The sequence below is a fragment of the Astatotilapia calliptera genome, chromosome 11, assembly GCF_900246225.1.
Source record: "Astatotilapia calliptera chromosome 11, fAstCal1.2, whole genome shotgun sequence".
NCBI classification, from domain to species: domain Eukaryota; kingdom Metazoa; phylum Chordata; class Actinopteri; order Cichliformes; family Cichlidae; genus Astatotilapia; species Astatotilapia calliptera.
The window spans coordinates 33,773,041-33,791,117 of record NC_039312.1 but is presented as its reverse complement, the minus strand read 5'-3'; the positions used below and the strand labels follow the sequence as shown (position 1 = coordinate 33,791,117).

General features: G+C 42.2%; 1 protein-coding gene across 1 annotated transcript; it reads right to left on the bottom strand.

Moving 5' to 3' along the window:
• Positions 1–23: 23 nt before the first annotated feature.
• On the bottom strand, positions 24–14,251 carry rab11al (RAB11a, member RAS oncogene family, like). Its single transcript, XM_026183868.1, has 5 exons — positions 13,939–14,251; positions 8,774–8,969; positions 6,904–7,097; positions 5,015–5,095; positions 24–1,743 (listed from the first exon to the last, which is right to left on the bottom strand). The coding sequence occupies exons 1-5, from the start codon at positions 13,976–13,978 to the stop codon at positions 1,604–1,606; spliced, it is 651 nt and encodes a 216-aa protein (XP_026039653.1). The 5' UTR covers positions 13,979–14,251; the 3' UTR covers positions 24–1,603.
• Positions 14,252–18,077: the final 3,826 nt, after the last annotated feature.

Below are 18,077 nucleotides of genomic sequence, written 5' to 3'. Positions count from 1 at the left end.
AGAAGACACGAGAAGACAAAGGCTATAAGAAATGAGATTTATTTATACATATGCAGTCCAAATATACATATTAGAATAAATGTTTTAAAAGCCCTAACCTAACACCACCCAGTTTAAGACCTGTGAATTCAACAGAAGTCTGTGTTGATGTGGAAACACATCAGCAGGATAAACACCATCTGTGTCCATAACCTTTGGATTTAATCAAGCCCCTCCAAACGCTACCGTCCTTTCTCCCTTTTCTCATCTATTAAACTATTAGATGCTAACAAACCCAATCCTGACTCCCGATACAACCCCCCGCCCCACCCTTCCACAGGAAATAAAGACGAGTGAAAGTGAGGGCAGACCTCGGGGAGATCCCAGAAGGCAGAGTCCTGTTCCAGTTACATACAGTGTACAGGGAGAGATGGAAAGGAGTAGGTGAGCAGGCAGTGGAGGATTTCATTTACAGTAAAACAAGCCATCTCGGGTACATCAGAGACCAAGGGAGCAGGGCAGGGCTGAGTGCCCTCACTACCTCATCCCCTGAAATATTATCCAGCCATCTATCCTAGCTAGCAGGCAGCGGTAGCACAGGGCTGTCCGTGCATTTAAAACCAATTCCTTGATCTCTCCCTCTCCACGGGTTCAGGGCAGGGGTGAAATGGTCACGGGCAGAGCCAGTGCTGTGTGAGGAAGTTAACCCGTCCACTAGCGACGCAGCTATCCCATCTCATTTAGAGTTAACGCTTAGCAAAGCTTGGAGCATGACTCATCTGTGGAGTACAAAGTGTGCACAGAGCAGGAAAGCCTTCCAAACAAAGATCAAAAGCAATCAAAAAAGAAATTGCATGTCAGTGTTGGGAAGGGATGTTATTGCTCTGAGAGGCCTGGTGGAACACAACCAAATTCCAGCGTGTGCACTTAGGAAAAACGGCCTGAGCCCCTTGCCCCTACATCAGTGAGGGAGCATTACCCTTAAACATACACAAATAGGATTGTAGGCAAAAGCATTAAAAAAAACAAAACATATATAAAACGAGCGAGCTCCCCTTGCTATGAAGAAATCAGAGTGAAAACTATAAACCAACTAAACCCTTTGGCCAAACAAGACATCAATCTAGTGTTCAATAAATATTAGAAGGGGACATTCTTTTCGGAAGAATCTACATTTTGCAAAAATGGGAAGGACAGTGGTTGCAATTCAGTCTCTTGGAAGAGGATTTTTACAGCCCAATATCCCGCTAGAGTGAAACTGAAAGGAACCATTTACTAGCTTGTAAAATAGAGCTTTCAAAGGAAGGACACGAAAGGAACCTTAATAAATTTTTTTTCTTAGATTGCAAATCAATTCTGATCATGTGCGTCTTTAATGAACAGTGCAAGTCACCCGTTTTCTTTCCATCGACACCAATCCTCCCTCAGAAAACGTCCCGCTTGCTTATTTAAACTTCACCATCCCCTCCTCTTCACTGTATCAAACAGACAAATCAGACCCAAGTGTCCTCGTGTGACTCTCTCTACCTGTCTCCATTTTCCCTGTCCATCTGCCTGTCTTTCCTATCTGGCTGTTTCCCCCATTTGCCTGGAGGTGAAGGAGGAGGAGGTCAGCGGGAAAGTCTCAGTTAGACTGGCAGCAAGCGCCCTTGTTGGATGAGTTTTGGGTGGGCTCAACGGTGATGGGCACTACGTTGGAGGCTGGTGAGAAGTCTGAGTCGCTGCGTCCTGACATCTGCCTCTGTGACACGATGTTGTAGATGGCTGTGATGGGAGAGAGAGAGCGAGAGGGAGTAAGTTACGTGTAGATGCCTATAAATCCAGCCAACAGTGGGACATATTGTGATAAGGACAAGCAGCATGGCAAACTGAACAACAACTGCTCTATCCAGACTCCTGGCAGCACTGACGGATTCTTTCCATCCTAAACTGGCATCGTTATGTCATGTGGCAGAATCAAGTCTCAATTTAGGCATTCCCCAAAGCTGCAAGATGCAATACATTTTATATTAAAATTGCAAGAACTGTGATCTGCTCCTCTGATCCTGCATGCTCATGCTGAGAAGCAGAGAATGCAACCAAGTTTCACAGGCGATACACAAGAAGCGTTCCAACACACAGCGAGCATCGGTTCTTCTCCTCATCCATCTGCTTCTACTACACTTCAAAACAGGGCTGTGAGAGTAATCAGATTTTAATTTCAGTTACTAACTTTATGTGTTTAAGTTAACAGATAATTGATTCAGATTTTTTTTGTCTGCGTGGGTTCTCTCCAGGTTTCCATCTTCCCTCCCACAGTCCGAAGACATGCAGGTAGTGGGGTTAGGTTAAGAGGTGAATCTAATTTGTTCATAAGTGTGAATGTGAGTGTGAATGGTTGCCAGTCTTCCTGTGTTAGCCCTGTGACAGACTGGTAACTTGTCCAGAGTGCGCCCCACCTCTCGCCTCACGGCTGGGATAGGCTCTAGGCCTCCCAGCGACTCTGAATCGGATAAGGGGAAGATGATGGATGAATAGTTTAAACTAGAAATGTTTTGGGGGGGCAGGTTTCCTAAAGAGCAGTAACAAATCTTTATAGCAGTTCATTTATCCTTTTAAAGGCTCAAGTGGTTTAGTGGTCACCTCATCTTCCTGGTTTTAAACCTTCCTACCACCCAGACCCTTTCTTTGTTGCGTTTATTTGTTCTTCTTGTAGCTAATGTGTATGTTAGCTAGGGTAATCGGCCACAGGTGTGGATGTGGGTGTGAGTGGTTTTCTTGTCACTGCATGAGTGTGAAGGACTAGTGAACTGTCTTTCACCCCGTGACAGCTGGGTTAGGCCGTTTTCATGCTTGTCTCGTGACGATTTTCACGTCATATCCTGTGTTGTGAGGCACAATCTTTGTGGCGCGCCTCTACAATGGTGCAGGTTTTTACCATTATTTTAATGATACTCCTGCAGAGAAGCTCAGAGACACACTGACACACAGAGGGAGATTTTGCAACTCTTTGGAAACCTGAGTTTGTAAAAAGAACTTTGCAAAAAAACATTGTCCTCTTTATCAGCGTGTGTGATGCGATACTGTCTGAGACGCGACGCCTATCGTTTAGGAGGGAGCGGCTTCTTGTGCCTTAACGTGGGTACACATGGCTGAATCTTTGTGACGATGGCACAGCAACGAGTGAAGTGACCACTGCAGAGGGTATATTGGCACCTTTAGGCTCCAGGGCCAAAAACCTAAATAAGCCGTTAAGAAAAGGCCTCATTTTGGTGTGTCCTTCCTAAACGCTCACTTTGTTCATCGTGAACCAATATGATGGAAGGGAATGTTTGGACAAAAAGATCCTTCTTAAAGAAGTTAATGTTGTTTGGCTGAGTGGTCTTTCAGTCTGGTTTCCGTATGTGAAGCTATGGAGAGATCATTAATGGTTGCAGCTTTCTTTGTCTGATTATCGAGGGTTTTTAATGTGGTCCACTTTCACCAGTGTGGAACTCAGGTGTTGGTCAGCTGCTGGCTCTCCCCATGTGCGCGGATCATGGAGGCAGAGGACCAGAAGGGAGTGGGCCTTGCAAGTTTGGATCCAACTTCCTACAGGATTCACCTCCCATTTTTTCCCCCCATACATTTGAATTAAAGTATACACAGGCTATATAATAGGCTCTACATAGTTTGTTAGCACGTGGGCCTCTTGTCCCATTGGTACCCACAGATATCTCTCTACAGAGGCTGCAAGGGAACAGTGAGTGCTCTTACAACACGGGCTTAGTCAAAACTTACTCCCTACCAGATAACCCCCATATCACGTCCCCCTCATTTTCATTTCCAAGGAAAACTCGTGCAAAAAGTCCCATGCTTTTAAAGTTCAATGAATGTAAGACATTTGTTTAATTTATGAATCACTGTGTTGAATAATCACAATAACAATTATTGACCAAAAGCATCATAGTTATGGTTTCTGAACACAATCAATCAAGCCTACGTGAAAATATTTCAACCAAACATTGACTTGGATGTCACTGGAGTGGTCAGGACTTGTGCAAACACCTCTGGCTTGCTGTTGCATACTCCCTCTTTAACTAAACTGCACCCAGATGTGGAACAAAATGGTCCTGAAATAAAAACTGCCTATGAAGCAAGAACATTTAAAGCAAAGCAAGGCTCGGCGCTCTGATGTGACGTGTCAGGTGGCAAAAACACAACTGATTACTACGAACCATACACAGCCCCAGCTGCAGTGCATATACACATGATGACCCAAGAACTATCCTCTGCTACATGAGCGATGACTTCTTTGCTCCAGTGGGTCTAAACTTCAGTTCTTACTAGCTTGCTGATGCACGGTTACTCTTCTCTCTTAATGAGCCAGTTACCAATGTTACCTAAATGGGGCTTGTTGGTTTGAAGTTTACGTGAACTAGAAATTACTGATAAAGCGGAAGAAAGGCTCAAACTGCCTGAGCAGAGTAAGAATACAAACTGGAAGAGGCGCATACGTGCAGGCTGATAGCCCTTGGGGCAATTCAAGTGGAAGCACCACTCACTGTTGGATTGTCCCTTTAGGCACTCCAGGGGTTGACTGAGTCACAACAATTGCTGTTTTTCTCCATGTTATCCAATCTTACACTTGTTAGTGTGGCCATATGCCTCCTAGGGAAACGGCTCATAGACATTCACTTAGGGAAACATTTGCGAACCCACATCACATTTTCTTTCTTGAACAAGTTGTAGATGCATCTGGTAAGGCGCATTTGTGCCATCTCTCAAAACCGACTGGTCTTTCAGTGTAGCAGTTATTCCTGTTTTTGACCTTAAAAAACGATCAAGGTGGTATTTCTGCACACAGGCGTGGATGCCGAGGACTGATTAGATGGATTTTGCTGCCATCTAGTGGCAAAGGTAAGGTATTGTTAGATAAACTCAAAGACGAGAATATTTACGTATTCTCGTATATTGCATACAAAACCTTTTATTAAACGGTGCTTCTCTTAAGTACCAGAACACATTTTGATATGAGGTAAATGCAGTAGAAAATATCCACAAACGTGACACTCACCTGTGAGGATCGTCTGGAAAGCCAGCTCCACATTAGACGAGTCTAACGCTGACGTTTCCAGGAAAGACAAGCCGTGCTTCTCTGGAAAACAAACATGTACAAAAGACCAATTAGTGTTAAAGGCCAACACCATTCTAGCTTCAACATCGTCACTGAGCTTAGGTTTATTTTACTGGGACTGATTTTTTCCCCTGCATTATGTGCTCACTACAGGGCCTCTGCAGTTCTTTCAGCCACTTCCTGTTTGACGGCTCACGTCGTAATTTGATGTTTTTGATTAAATTTATTAGTTGACGAATATTAATTAACTATTTTGATAACCGTTTATCCAACATTTGGTGATACATAGAATATGTCAGATAAATTCTGTAACTGTAATCCAGCTAGTCTATGACACAAATCTGTTTTCTGTGCGTGAGCACACGGTACATTCAGTCCTTTCCAAGTCTTCTTCCAGTTTTCCTTCCAGTTAAGAACAGAGGGTGTTGAATGTTGTACATGTGGTAAAATGTTAGCCTCTATAAATAAGTTGAATTTACATTATAAAAAGTGAAATGAATCATGTCAGCTAACATGCAAAGTGGTTTACTGGGTAAATCAACTGCCAATCTGATCAGCTACAGATATAAAACACATAGTTAAATAATAATAAGAGGCAACCTAGTCTGTGTGTTGTCTTCTTTTGAGAGAAGCCTTTACTATCACACTTTGCATGCATGTGTAAACCACATGGTCTTCATGTAAACGAGGCATCATAAATTAGGTCAGAGTTGCATACAAAAGTAGCAGCACTGACTGTTAAAACTCTCACAGCAACAATCACACTCTTTATGTGACTACAGACAGGAACAGGATTAGTGTCTTCAGTGAAAGCAGCAACACAGGTTAAAAAAAAATTCATCAAGTTCAAGTTCAGAAGTAAAGAAACCTCCAGCTGCTGAAAACCAATCAGCATGTCAAAAGCAAACAGAAGCCTTTACATTTTCAGTGTTAACAAATCCTTTTTGTGTTCTTTCATTAAAGTACTTAAACACATCCAAGTAAAAGAATTTACAGCATCAGAAGCATTGCAGACATGGGCAAAAACAAACGTGTGCACTGAAAGGCAGAGCGGGTTTAAAAAAAAAAAAGAAAACACAAACAGTGTAAACAGAACTGAAATAAAACCTTTGACAGATGTAAACATATTAACCGTCAGGAACACAGACGGCATGTTGAAAAGTACTTAAGGACCCAATTAAAGCAGCTAGAGATCACTTCATCCCATGCATTCATTATCGCAGCTTTAACCTGATAATAATCTAATGAGGCCGTGTCCTAGAACCTCACAAATCAATACAGCACACATGCTCTGTGCACACAAGGTGTAGCATTTCCCCACACAAACACTTCACTAGTGCAGCCTGCCATTTATTAATGACCTCCTAGAAATACTGGAAATTTATTTTTAGCAGCATTATTCAATTACTAGTGGACAAACCTCTCACTCTTATTTTGAAAGTGCAGACACCTGAAGAGACATAGCTCACTGACCAGATGACTGTTGGAAGTGATGGATATCATTGAGCTGCTTTCTGAGTAAAGTGCCAACAATGCAGATTCTCCTCAACTTTACATTAGAAAAAATATATTTAAACCCTGCTACAAAACACTTTTACCCCCTATGGACAGTCCCCTTCATAACAACTATATGATGGGGGAACTTAGGTGGAGTTACCACCTAGACTGACAGGTGTCCTGACACATGGAGCTGAAGCTGATCTGCATCTGTGAACATCCTGTGGATTTCAGCTGGTTCTCGTGTTTTAAGTATCCTGGAAAATATTTACAGATGACTTCTGCAAACAGAATCTGGGAGAAACACTGCAGCGCTGTTACAGTTACGTTACCTGCAAAGGCCTTGGCCTCGTCCGTGGGCACCGCTCTCAGGTGGCGAAGATCGCTCTTGTTACCCACTAGCATGATAACTATGTTACTGTCTGCGTGGTCCTGCAGCTCCTTCAGCCAGCGCTCTGCGTTTTCGTACGTCAGGTGCTTGGCAATGTCATAAACCAACAGAGCTCCGACGGCTCCACGGTAGTACCTGGACAACGTGAGATCAGACAAACAAGTTAGAAACTCAGGACGCGACTCGCTGTCGCAGCAGCCTGTAGCTATCAGGATTCACTGTGTGTGTCACACTGACTCAGCCAGCTCTGAACAAAGAAATAAGCTGTGAAGCTACAGCGACTGCACACAAAGCCCATAATGCAAATGAGCACTGACTTCTTGTTTTAAAAGACTCAGTGCGCTCGATTCCTCACAGCCTGTGGGGTCTTCACAAAGTTCATGCTGGTAAAGAGCGCAGCATCAAGGAAGATAACTTTAAAAAACCCCACTAGGAACAGAGATGACGAGCTACAGGCTTCCTGTCTGAAGGCAAACAAAGGTACATTTTGGAGTTTTAATTACTTCTGATAATCACTTTCTAGCCATTTTAAAATTGAGAAACGGACTAAACAGAATTCATGGATGGCCCTGATAACACACTCGTAATGCAGTCCAGTGTCATGCAGCTGTAGATGATGGTTTCGAGAAAAAAAGTTCAGTCACAAGTTAAAACTTTTAACGTTTGTATTCTAGAGCCCAGCCCTGCATTTCTAATGAGGCAAGAAACACTCTTGTCACCATCTCTTTACGAATGTTCAGGATTTTGAGAATGTTATTAAAAAAAAAGAAAAAAAGTGGGGCACTAAAGTTAAACCTACTTACTCACCACTTTACTTTATATATTATTCACTCTGTCTTTACAGACTTTGAACTCTGTAGCTTGTAATTTAGAGAAAAGAAAAAAAAACTGAAAGTAGCAGTAAAATTAAATAAATCTTAGGGAACTACTACAGATTCGGTGCATCACGCTTTCTTGTGCACATGCATTTGCGTGTGCACTCATGTGTATAATCACTTTGTCTGACTTTGTGCGTCTAGGACACACCCTGCATCAAACCCAAAATATTAAGGCACACCTGTAGTAACATCTGCCCAAAATAGCCTTCACATCACCTGACATGCTCTCAGATTATCATAACACAAAAGCACTTTTTAAAGCCTAGTTGCAGCATCTGGACAAAGCATGAACATGCGATTGTTTCTGGACTGCTGCAGTTATTCAGCGAGGTTTTCCACACTCCTGTACCACGCACCTCGTCTCTGTCGCCTTCTCAGATACTTCAAATCTCCTAAATGGTTTTCTGCTTCTGATTCAGATCCAACGCTCTTAAATTAGACAAGTTTCCCTCAGAAGAGCCGCTTTGTTTCCCAGTGCCTATTTAGGTTCCTACTATTCAGCAACTGGTAAGCAAAAATCATTGTTCAAGGGTATAAGATTCTGCCTCTGTATGGGAAACAAGTGCATACACAGTACCAATAAAATAAATCAACCCTTCAGTTATAATGTTTTGTGCAGTTGTTTATTGCAATAATAAACTGCAGGTGTCACAAAATGCTACAGCACATTTAGACTCGTTTCAGGACACACCCTTTGGGAGACACTGGTCTAAGTAACCACTTGATTAGACAGAGACACTTGCTGTGAAGAGATCATGTTTTCCTAGTTAAAAGGAAGGAAACATTTAAAAAAGCCTTTTTCTTTCCTGTGCCACTTAATTCTATATGATTCTTCTAACTGATGCATGTGGACCTGTGTGTGTACAGGTAAAAAGAAAAAGGTTTTTACTTGTGTGAAGTGTGCATCTCTGCATGTGTGTGTGATGAACTCACGCTGAAGTGATAGCCCGGTATCGCTCCTGTCCAGCTGTGTCCCAAATCTGAGCCTTTACGGTCTTTCCCTCTACTTGGATGCTACGTGTGGCAAACTCCACACCAATGGTGCTCTTGCTCTCCAGGTTGAACTCATTTCGGGTGAAGCGGGACAGCAGGTTACTCTTCCCTACGCCCGAATCTCCAATCAGCACCACTGCAGGGAAATAAAGAACAAGAGGAACAGTCAGCAGAGTCACAACGTGTACTGTTAAGTCTGCCTGCAGGGGGTTGTTTGTGCTCGTCTTAATGCTACAGTAAAAAAATGCATAAGGAAAATAAACTACACTACTCTATAAGTGGATATTAGGTGGGCGTGTTTTAGCACCACAGCTCACTTTACAGCTGCAGCTGGAAAAGCAAAAGTTCAGAAGGCCAACAGTCCATTATGCCATAAAGACGTTAAACTGAACAAGATGGAGTGATTCTTTTTCATTTCTTAATTACATTTGATCCTCATTTCTGTTAGATGGCCTTCCTCGCCAGTGACGCACATGTGTGGCTCCCAGGCAAAGCACAGCAGAAACTCAGGGGACTCCCACTGAGTACACAAAATATCAGAACCACCTGCTCTTTTCAGGAAATACACGCAGGCTGAGCACAGAAATCCAGGTGAAACCGCTGACGTGCACTCATCAAATACACGTCAGGCACAGCAGCATTAGACTGAAGGGCAGAAGAACACTTTTAAACATAGAGAGCTGAAACATGCGTTACAGCACACATGTGTAGCATTCACTGCATCAGTAAGCTGTCCCGATCGTCTTTAATAGTATTATTGCAAAGTAAACGTTTAGACATAAGAGATGTAGAACAAATTTTGGTGGCTGGTGCATCCTAAATAGATGAACAAGAAGATGAGTACATAACAACAGAAGTTAAACTGACAATTACAACACATAACAAAAGCAAAGAAATGAGCCACTTAAGACAAGAAAGTAGGTTTTCTGTCCTTTACCTTCCCCTCTGTGTCTCTGAGCCTTGAAGACGGTGCAATAATATCCCAAATAAACTAATGGACACAGCGTGAACACTACAAAACCCAAACATTGACAAATCAAATCTGTGCCAAACAATCAGAATGAAAACGTGAAGAAAGAGACCTCTTCACTGAGCCACTACAAAACTTATGACTGAAAATGTGAAAATCTTCATACTAATATACAAGATAAGATCAGAGTCAAAGGAAACATTTACGATATATGATTTGATGTTTCAATTTCATGGCTCTGTTTCTTTTTAAAGGTAAAGTGTATTTTTGGCGAATGGCTTCTTGAGGCCCACCTGCAGTACCTTCACTGCCCGTACGTTGGGAATCGCTGCTCAAGTCAAACATTATAAACTACAGTTAAAGCAAAACTGTCAACAGTTGAACCTAAAGAGTTAAATCTTAAAGTCAGCTGAACACCTTTCCAACATTCATTCATCTCCTCTTGTCTTTTTCAAGGTGAAGCTGAAAGTGAAGCTTTCCTCCGTGTCTGTGCTGTAGAGGTGAAAGCAGAGACGGGAGCGCTTGCAGATGATCTATCAGAATTTCCCACAGTGGTCCTTTCTCACATGCCGCACACATCAGTAGACAGTAGGGTGTGCAGAAGGCACCACACATGATGCTGACTTGCTATATGATAACTGCACCACAGTATCTGCTCTACTACTCGCACATCTGAGACTTTGTACTAGCGAGCTGGCAGGTTATAGAGTGGTTAATGTCAGATCTAGCACATTCTTATGCATCGGTCTCTGGTGATATCTAGAAAAGTTCAGAAGTGGTGCAGTGCAGGTGTGAAAACTGCTTTTAACTTCAATGTCTCGTTGGAGAAAATTAGGAACTGAAAACAAGCGAGTCTCAGGTGGAGTCTTAATGATGTGTTTACACCAAACAAGAACACGAACGGAGGCAAACCAACAAAAGTTAAAAAAAAAATGCTTCATGCTGCACAGGAAAGACAAAAAAATTATCAAAATTGTAGCAGATGTTGGTGAAAAGTGAAAGTCTACTGTAACTCCACTCCAGCTACTGGCAGTACTCTCTTCCTCCTCTTGTTGGCTGTTACGGGTAAATATTTGATCGTCTCCAAAAACCCTCCAGTGACTGTACTTGTGTGAATAACACAAGGCTTCATGTTTGGTGTGAACACACCATTCGGGACACCCTCTCTGTGACATCATGAAGATTGAAGAGTGTTAAAAACAAAAAAAAAAACTGAGAAACTGAGCGTTTTGAAGCCCGAGTCTTTGGCTCACAAGGATTACTGACTTACAGTTTTCAGACACGTGACAGAAAATAAAGAAAAGCATATTAGATCAACTTTCCCACTAAACAGGGTTTCATTTATACTTTAAAAAAAAGTGGAACCAGGATGTTTGTTTGTTTGTCACTTCCACATTTGTCAGGTGCGTCACTCTGTCAAAAGGAACCTACCACCCCAGCTCGCCACTCCTACTCTTAGGTAACAGGAACTTGTTTGGAAAGTTCAAACTGCAATAACCAATCAACCGCTGCATCTGCACTCGCATTTAAGCGATGCTGTTCTTTCAAAAATGAAACCGTGTATTCAAGTTTTACCAGCACGTGACAGGCAGAAGTAGAAACAGCTCCATGTTTTCCTGCCTGAGTTAGATACTCGGGAATAATGACAATTTCAGAAGTACACAAGGACTATGCATCAGAACAGTGCGGGCATCCAAATAAAAAAAATAAAAAAAAGATGACGGTGTTACTCCATTTTGTCTTGCACAAAGGATCTTGGGCGGAGGACAAGAAATCATTATGCAACCTTTTCAAGGCCTCTCTCTGCCAACAGACAGGTAATTCCATGGCTGCGTTACACACCCATTCACTCACCTATTGTTGAGCTCAAATTCCTCCAAAAAAAGATATGACAGCCGTCTATTATACTGTACAATCCTGCACCCAGTACATGTGGGAGTGAAGAACGAAGCTAAAATAATACTGAGAACCCGAGTCTGTCTGTTCAGAGACATTAATGAATGTAATGATATCCCCTCGAGCGCCAATACACAGAATAAAATGACTATTATTAGGATTGCCAGGCTTGTTCTTGCCATAAAATGATAGTATTAAAAATACTTTTCTTTTTTGTTGTTGTTGTATTTTTTTTTTTAAACAGAAGTTAATTTATTGTTTTTAAATGCCTGGAAATATGAAAGAAAGGCCTACATTTATGATAACAGACCCCAAACTTAACCTTACATAAGTGAACTAGTCCTGCTTAGATTATCATACACGAAGTTAATGTAGTGTTTAATGCTGAAGGCCAGCAGGATAATTGCTTTTTTCATCAGTATTTTTAAGAAATCAGTGGATGAGATAAGAAAAAGAGAGAATACATATGAAACGTGAACATGAGGTGAAGATGTGAAGTAGCACGAGGTGCAAAGAAAACCCCAGAATTCAGACTCATACGTGTCAAAATGTCTGTGAAAGGATGAGGTGCAGCAGGACAGCAGGACGACTTCCTGTGCCGATGTCTCCGTCAGTATGACAATGCTCATGTGACTCACTGCGAGCTCACCCAACCTGACTCACGCTGTCCAGCAGCAAGGTGCAACAGGAGCTTGTAAGGGGAAGAAGAAAAGAAAGCAGTGCAGTAAAAACCCTTCCCTGGTTTAAGTGGCGGCTGATAAACTTATCAGTGTTCCCACACTGCTGCTCATTATTCAGATAAATTTGGTCACCAAAAACCACGGCTACTCTGAGGAGGGTGAGTGAGCCCGCAAGTCTTTGCTTCCTCGTCCTTGACGAGGAGTTTCTCTGAGGCCCACTCGTGCAGGTATTTCCAGTTCGACAACACGTGCATGGTTGGTCTTCTATATTTAAATAAGCCTGCGAGTGCGTCGTTTATCACGGGCGATGACAAGACAACTTTAAACAATTGGTTCCAGTTACAATGCATTTGGCACTTTGGTGACACGATCTACGAAAGTGTATAAGCTTACAGTTTTATAAGCTGCGAGTACTTTTAACTCTTCACGCCTTTTAACAGCTCTGCTGGCATTTAAAGCAAGAAATCAAATCTAAAAATGTGACATTTTGCTTTGTATGATGTGCCAGCAAACATGAACGTTTGTCCCATCCTCAAGTATCAATGTTTGTATTGATTTCTTTGTTACGGCCTTGGTGCCTTTCAGGCAGACAACTTCTAAGGTTATTTAATTTTAAGAAATATATGTTTAAAATCCTATGAACAGCAGCATAAGCACACATGCAGGAAGTGAAGGCCATGCCAATAAAACAGGGGTCATATTTCCTCCTCTTCCTAGAGGTTGGCGGACATTTTGTGCCAATATATACACATATATATGAAAATAAGGATGTGTTGTTAATCTGTTTTTAATCAAGTCTGTCAGACATCTGCAGAGCAGTGACATACACTTTAAACATTATCTGTACACCTGCAGGAAATACAGGATCAGCATTTCCTGCTCATCCTTGGTGGGGTGGGTAGACATTTTGTTCCAATATACAAAACTAAATTGTACTCTTTGAAAATGAAACTGTCTTGTCTGTCTCAGTCATGTCCTCTGTGCCTAATTAAGGCTTTCAGAAGTCGGACAGAGCAAAACAAATACAACAAATGAAGCAAAGACTTGTAATTTCAAGGTATCCAGGGAGGAACCAGAGCATATTAGCAACTTTTAGTGATCACAGAAAGGGTGTGATTGTCACAGAAAGCGGTTTGGTGAGATTTTCCGAAACTTTGTGTACATTCAGACTCAAGTATTCAGCCCTGACTCTAAGAGACCTCCGAGCCACATCGTACGATCCCCCTGTTGACCAACGCCGCATCCCAAGACGATTGCATCATAGGCCTGCAAGATGATGACTCCCCGGCAGATGCTGCTTAACGCCATACATGAGAGCTCTGAGCTGCCTCCCATTCTTCCAATACCACGGCTACGAGTGAGGCTATAAGCCCACTTCATAACTTGGGTTATAACTAAAAGCACTCGAAGTTACAGGTCGATTCAGGTGCCGTCGAGTCGACGTGTGGCTTGCGTCTCCTTTCACCTTGTTGTTAGGCACGCCGCTCGGCATCAAATGACAGCCGCTCACAGGTGACGCGAAAACAGAGCCAGGAGGCTACAGGTTAGCGGCCGCTTACCTTTGAAGAGGTAGTCATACTCGTCTTCTCTGTTGGTCATAGTGTCTCCTCTGCTGTTTTACTCGAAGTCGAACAAACTTCTGGCGTATTCACTTTTACTTCGACAGCGACCCAGCACCCGCTCACGACTCCGACCTCGCGCGACCAGCGATTAGTTGTCACTCCGACGACAGCGAGGCTCGATTCGTGTCACACATGAATAGCTGCGAGCACAACTCCGAGCTCGGAAAGTTTCGCCTCCTCTTCCTCACTCTCTGTCACTTGCCATAACCGAAGCTGTGACGTCACGTCGAGTCATCAGTCCCGCCCCCCGCTCTCTCCCAATGGTCAATAGCTGCTCGACACCTGTCACGGCCGTTGATGTGATTGGTCCGCTGTGCTGTCGTTCACGATTTAGTTGCCGGTCGTTAACTGGGATGACGTCTGCAGCCCCAAGCCTCAACAGGTAATACCGAGCCCCAGACAAAGGTAACTTTTAAGCAGGCACTGACAGTTGAAGTTTTAGCCTGCAAAAATAACCTTTCCCCCAATAGGTATTTAAAATGTTAGTTTAAATAACCAAATCCATCCATCCATCCATCCATTCGCTTCCGCTTATCCTTTTCAGGGTCGCGGGGGGCGCTGGAGCCTATCCCAGCTGTCATAGGGCGAAAGGCAGGGTACACCCTGGACAGATCGCCAGTCTGTCGCAGGGCCAACACACAGGGACAGACAACCATTCACACTCACATTCACACCTAGTGGTAATTTGTATTATCCAATTAACCTATCCCCACAAACTGCATGTCTTTGGACGGTGGGAGGAAGCCGGAGTACCCGGAGAGAACCCACGCAAACCAAATCCAGTTCAGTTAAATCCTGTTTTATTTACATCAGCATCTGTCTTCTCAAGATGCCTGTATATTGTAAGGTTAAAATGCTATGATACTACAGAAAGAGTTCTAACAGTCATATAATCCCCTATGAGCATTCACCTGGCAATGGTGGGAAGGAAGAAGTCCCTTTTAACAGGAAGAAACCTCCAGCAGAACCAGGCTGAGGGAGGGGCAGCTATCTGGGTTGGTTGATGAGTGAGAAGAAATGAAGGGGGAGCATGGAGAAAGGTTATTACAGTTCACTAAAACACCTGCAACATACACCATGGCATTATGAAATCTTAAGCCTCTATTCCACTTGACTCTGCTTGATTTCAATCGTTTTCCCATTACCAACTCAATCTGTGTGGGGTCATTTGTATGTGACAAAAAACACAACAATGTAGGATGTGGAGGTGATGCTCAGTCTATGGCTTTTTTATTGGTTTTTGTGCAACCATTTCCCTTGTTTGTAGGGTCAAAAATGATGGTTTGGACTTGTGTGAAAGAGTCGGTCTCATGACTCATTCAACAACGACACTGACTGGCCTATCGGAGGCGTGCAGTCTGTAGACGTAACATTTTCGGACTCAGGTTGCTTGGAACCCAAGCCAAGTAGGTGCTAAAAGTCCGTGGTACCAGGTACTAACTCTTAATAAAAAAATTTTTATATATGGAAGATAATCAAGCCTCATGTTTCAGAGATCCAGTCAGGTACAGCCTTTTGGTTGCAAATATTGCAATTTGTTCTCTGTATAAGTTAGTTGAAAGCTTTACTTGTTAAATACAAATCGACAGATACCTTATATGGTATCATTATTGATAAAACTACAGAAAAGTAACTAAAATAATCTCCAGCTGCAATATTAACATGATATGCTGCATACATTAATCAGTACTTGTGATTAGGTACTATATATCATTCTGCATAATGAAAATTTTTACTGTATGTATGGAGTTTTTGATGCTAAAATGTTCACACAATTAGGCTATTCAAGTAGAATCATGACTTTTCTTACTCTCAAGTTTTTATGGTCTTTAAAAATACATTATTTTGCTACTTTGAAAAATGGTTAGTCAATAGACAAAAATATTTTAACTCTCTTTTTTCATGTAATTCCTTATATATTAGGGTATGGGGCTACTCATAAGACTGAAAGTCACATTTTAAATCTATTTCTACTCAAATATCCTGATTTTATGATGGCCCGTCAAACCCCTAATCTAACAAAGCTCAATCCACTTGCATGTGTAAGATATAAAGATTTGCTCCACATTTATTTTCTGTATAAACTTCAGTGCCAAAAGAGACTTGATAATAATAAACAGACCACATAGCCTAAGCACATTAACCACCAGTTAAAGAATGAAACACTCAGATTGAGAAAGCTTATGAAATTCCGCAGTGTACTAATCAACAATATGTTCAGATAAGATTTCACTGCATTGTTTTTTATTCATACTGTTTCAACAATGTGGTCAGAGACATGAATCCACACATTAACAGCACAGATCAGCTGATACTCGGTGGTTGATAAAGAGTCATTGCTGGTTCAGCTCATTGTTTATCAGGCAATCCCCTACCTTCCCATACAACAGCTGATCTGGAAAGAAATCACCTTTTAATCTCCATGCATCATCATCTGACCATCATTGATTGGGCCAGTTAATTATCTGCACCCAGTGAGAGGAAAGACGATGTCACGGTTGAAAAGGTTGCCCTGACCTGCTCTGCTAGACGGACGTGCTGCTGTGCATCTAAAATTCATTTGAGTTTTTCCCCCAGAACTTTTTCCACGTGTTAGTGTCTTCAAATGTGTTGAAGTTTCTGAAATTTTCAGACCTCATTACAGATTTCCTCAGAGGTTATGACCCTTGGTGCGGCTAAGCATTTCATGTGGAGCAATGAGCAAGTCCGAGTCGGACACAGACTTCAGCCAAATGTTTTAGTACTCTAGCTCACAGAGTTTCCAAGAGAGCTGAGCTCACTACAAGGAATGATCTCACTTTACTGGAGTGTGCTTCTGTGATTTAAAAACTACTGTTTTATTGGGAAATTATAAATGTTACTAATGCTTTTGCAAGTGGCAACCTTTAGATTCAATGACTGCAGTTCCTCTGTGTTCAAAAGCAGGTCAGCCCCCACAGTCTCATCAGTTATTCCTGTTAAACAGCATTAAAACTCTTGTTGACAGAGCGGTACAAGAAGGAGTCAGGGTCTCTGTGGATACTTTGCACCTTAAAATGCAAGGTCCACAACTAGTGGGTGACATCACAGTGGCTCCATTCATCTTATTTTAAATTTTTTTTATTTCTTCTTCTTTTTTTTTTACAATGATAAATAAAAAGTAAGTGTTTAAATCCTCTGGCTGGCCTTTCTGTTCTGAGGTTCTCTCCAGGTAGTCCAGCTTTCTCCCACAGCCCAAAGACATGCCTATTCTGTAAACTGATGATGGTAAAGTGACTGTAGGTGTTAATGGTGTCTGCCTCTGTGCTACTCCTGTAATAGACTTGTGACCTGTCCAGGATGTACCCTGACTCATGCCTGGTTGGAATAAGCTCCATCGCCCTGGCAAAGCTGAATTGGATAGTCACAATATAGTCTGAAGACGTTAAGGAAAACCACAGATGTTACAAACATTTACAAAAATTCGATGTGGCTCAGCATTTAAACAGTGAAGTCAATATGGAGGGTCCTTAAACCTGCATTCTGTCTAATGGCCAGCAGGAGGCAACTCCTCTGGTTAGAAAACCTTTATAAGAAAATAGTCCTGCTGCTCACTTGGGTTATTAGTTCAACCTTAAACATTTCTGTGATGCTTTTATGGTCTCAGTCTCGAGCTGAAGTTGAAATTAAACTGAAAACAATGTAAATGTGCTTTCTGTAAATTATTGTCATTTGCTGATTTACATATACGGTAAAGCCCTCAGAGCTGCTCACTCATTGTTTCCAGAGCTTAGAGCTTCAGTGGACACATTTTTAGGTGCACCTTGTGAGTATTAGCTTGGACTGCCTCGGTGCGGCAGAGATTCATCAAGGTACTGCAAACATTTCTCAGATTTTGATCCATATTGACATGATAACATCAAGAGATTTGTCAGCTCCACAGCAGTGATGTTAATCTCCCATTCCTCTGTGGAGGGATTTGGGTACAGTGAATTCCTTTAGTGTTCACGTAACCAGTTTGAGATGGTTTGAGCTGTGTGTCATGGCAGGTTATCTTGCTGGAAGCAGACATCAGAAGATGGGTGCACAAAACCCACAAAGGGACAGACACAAAAATA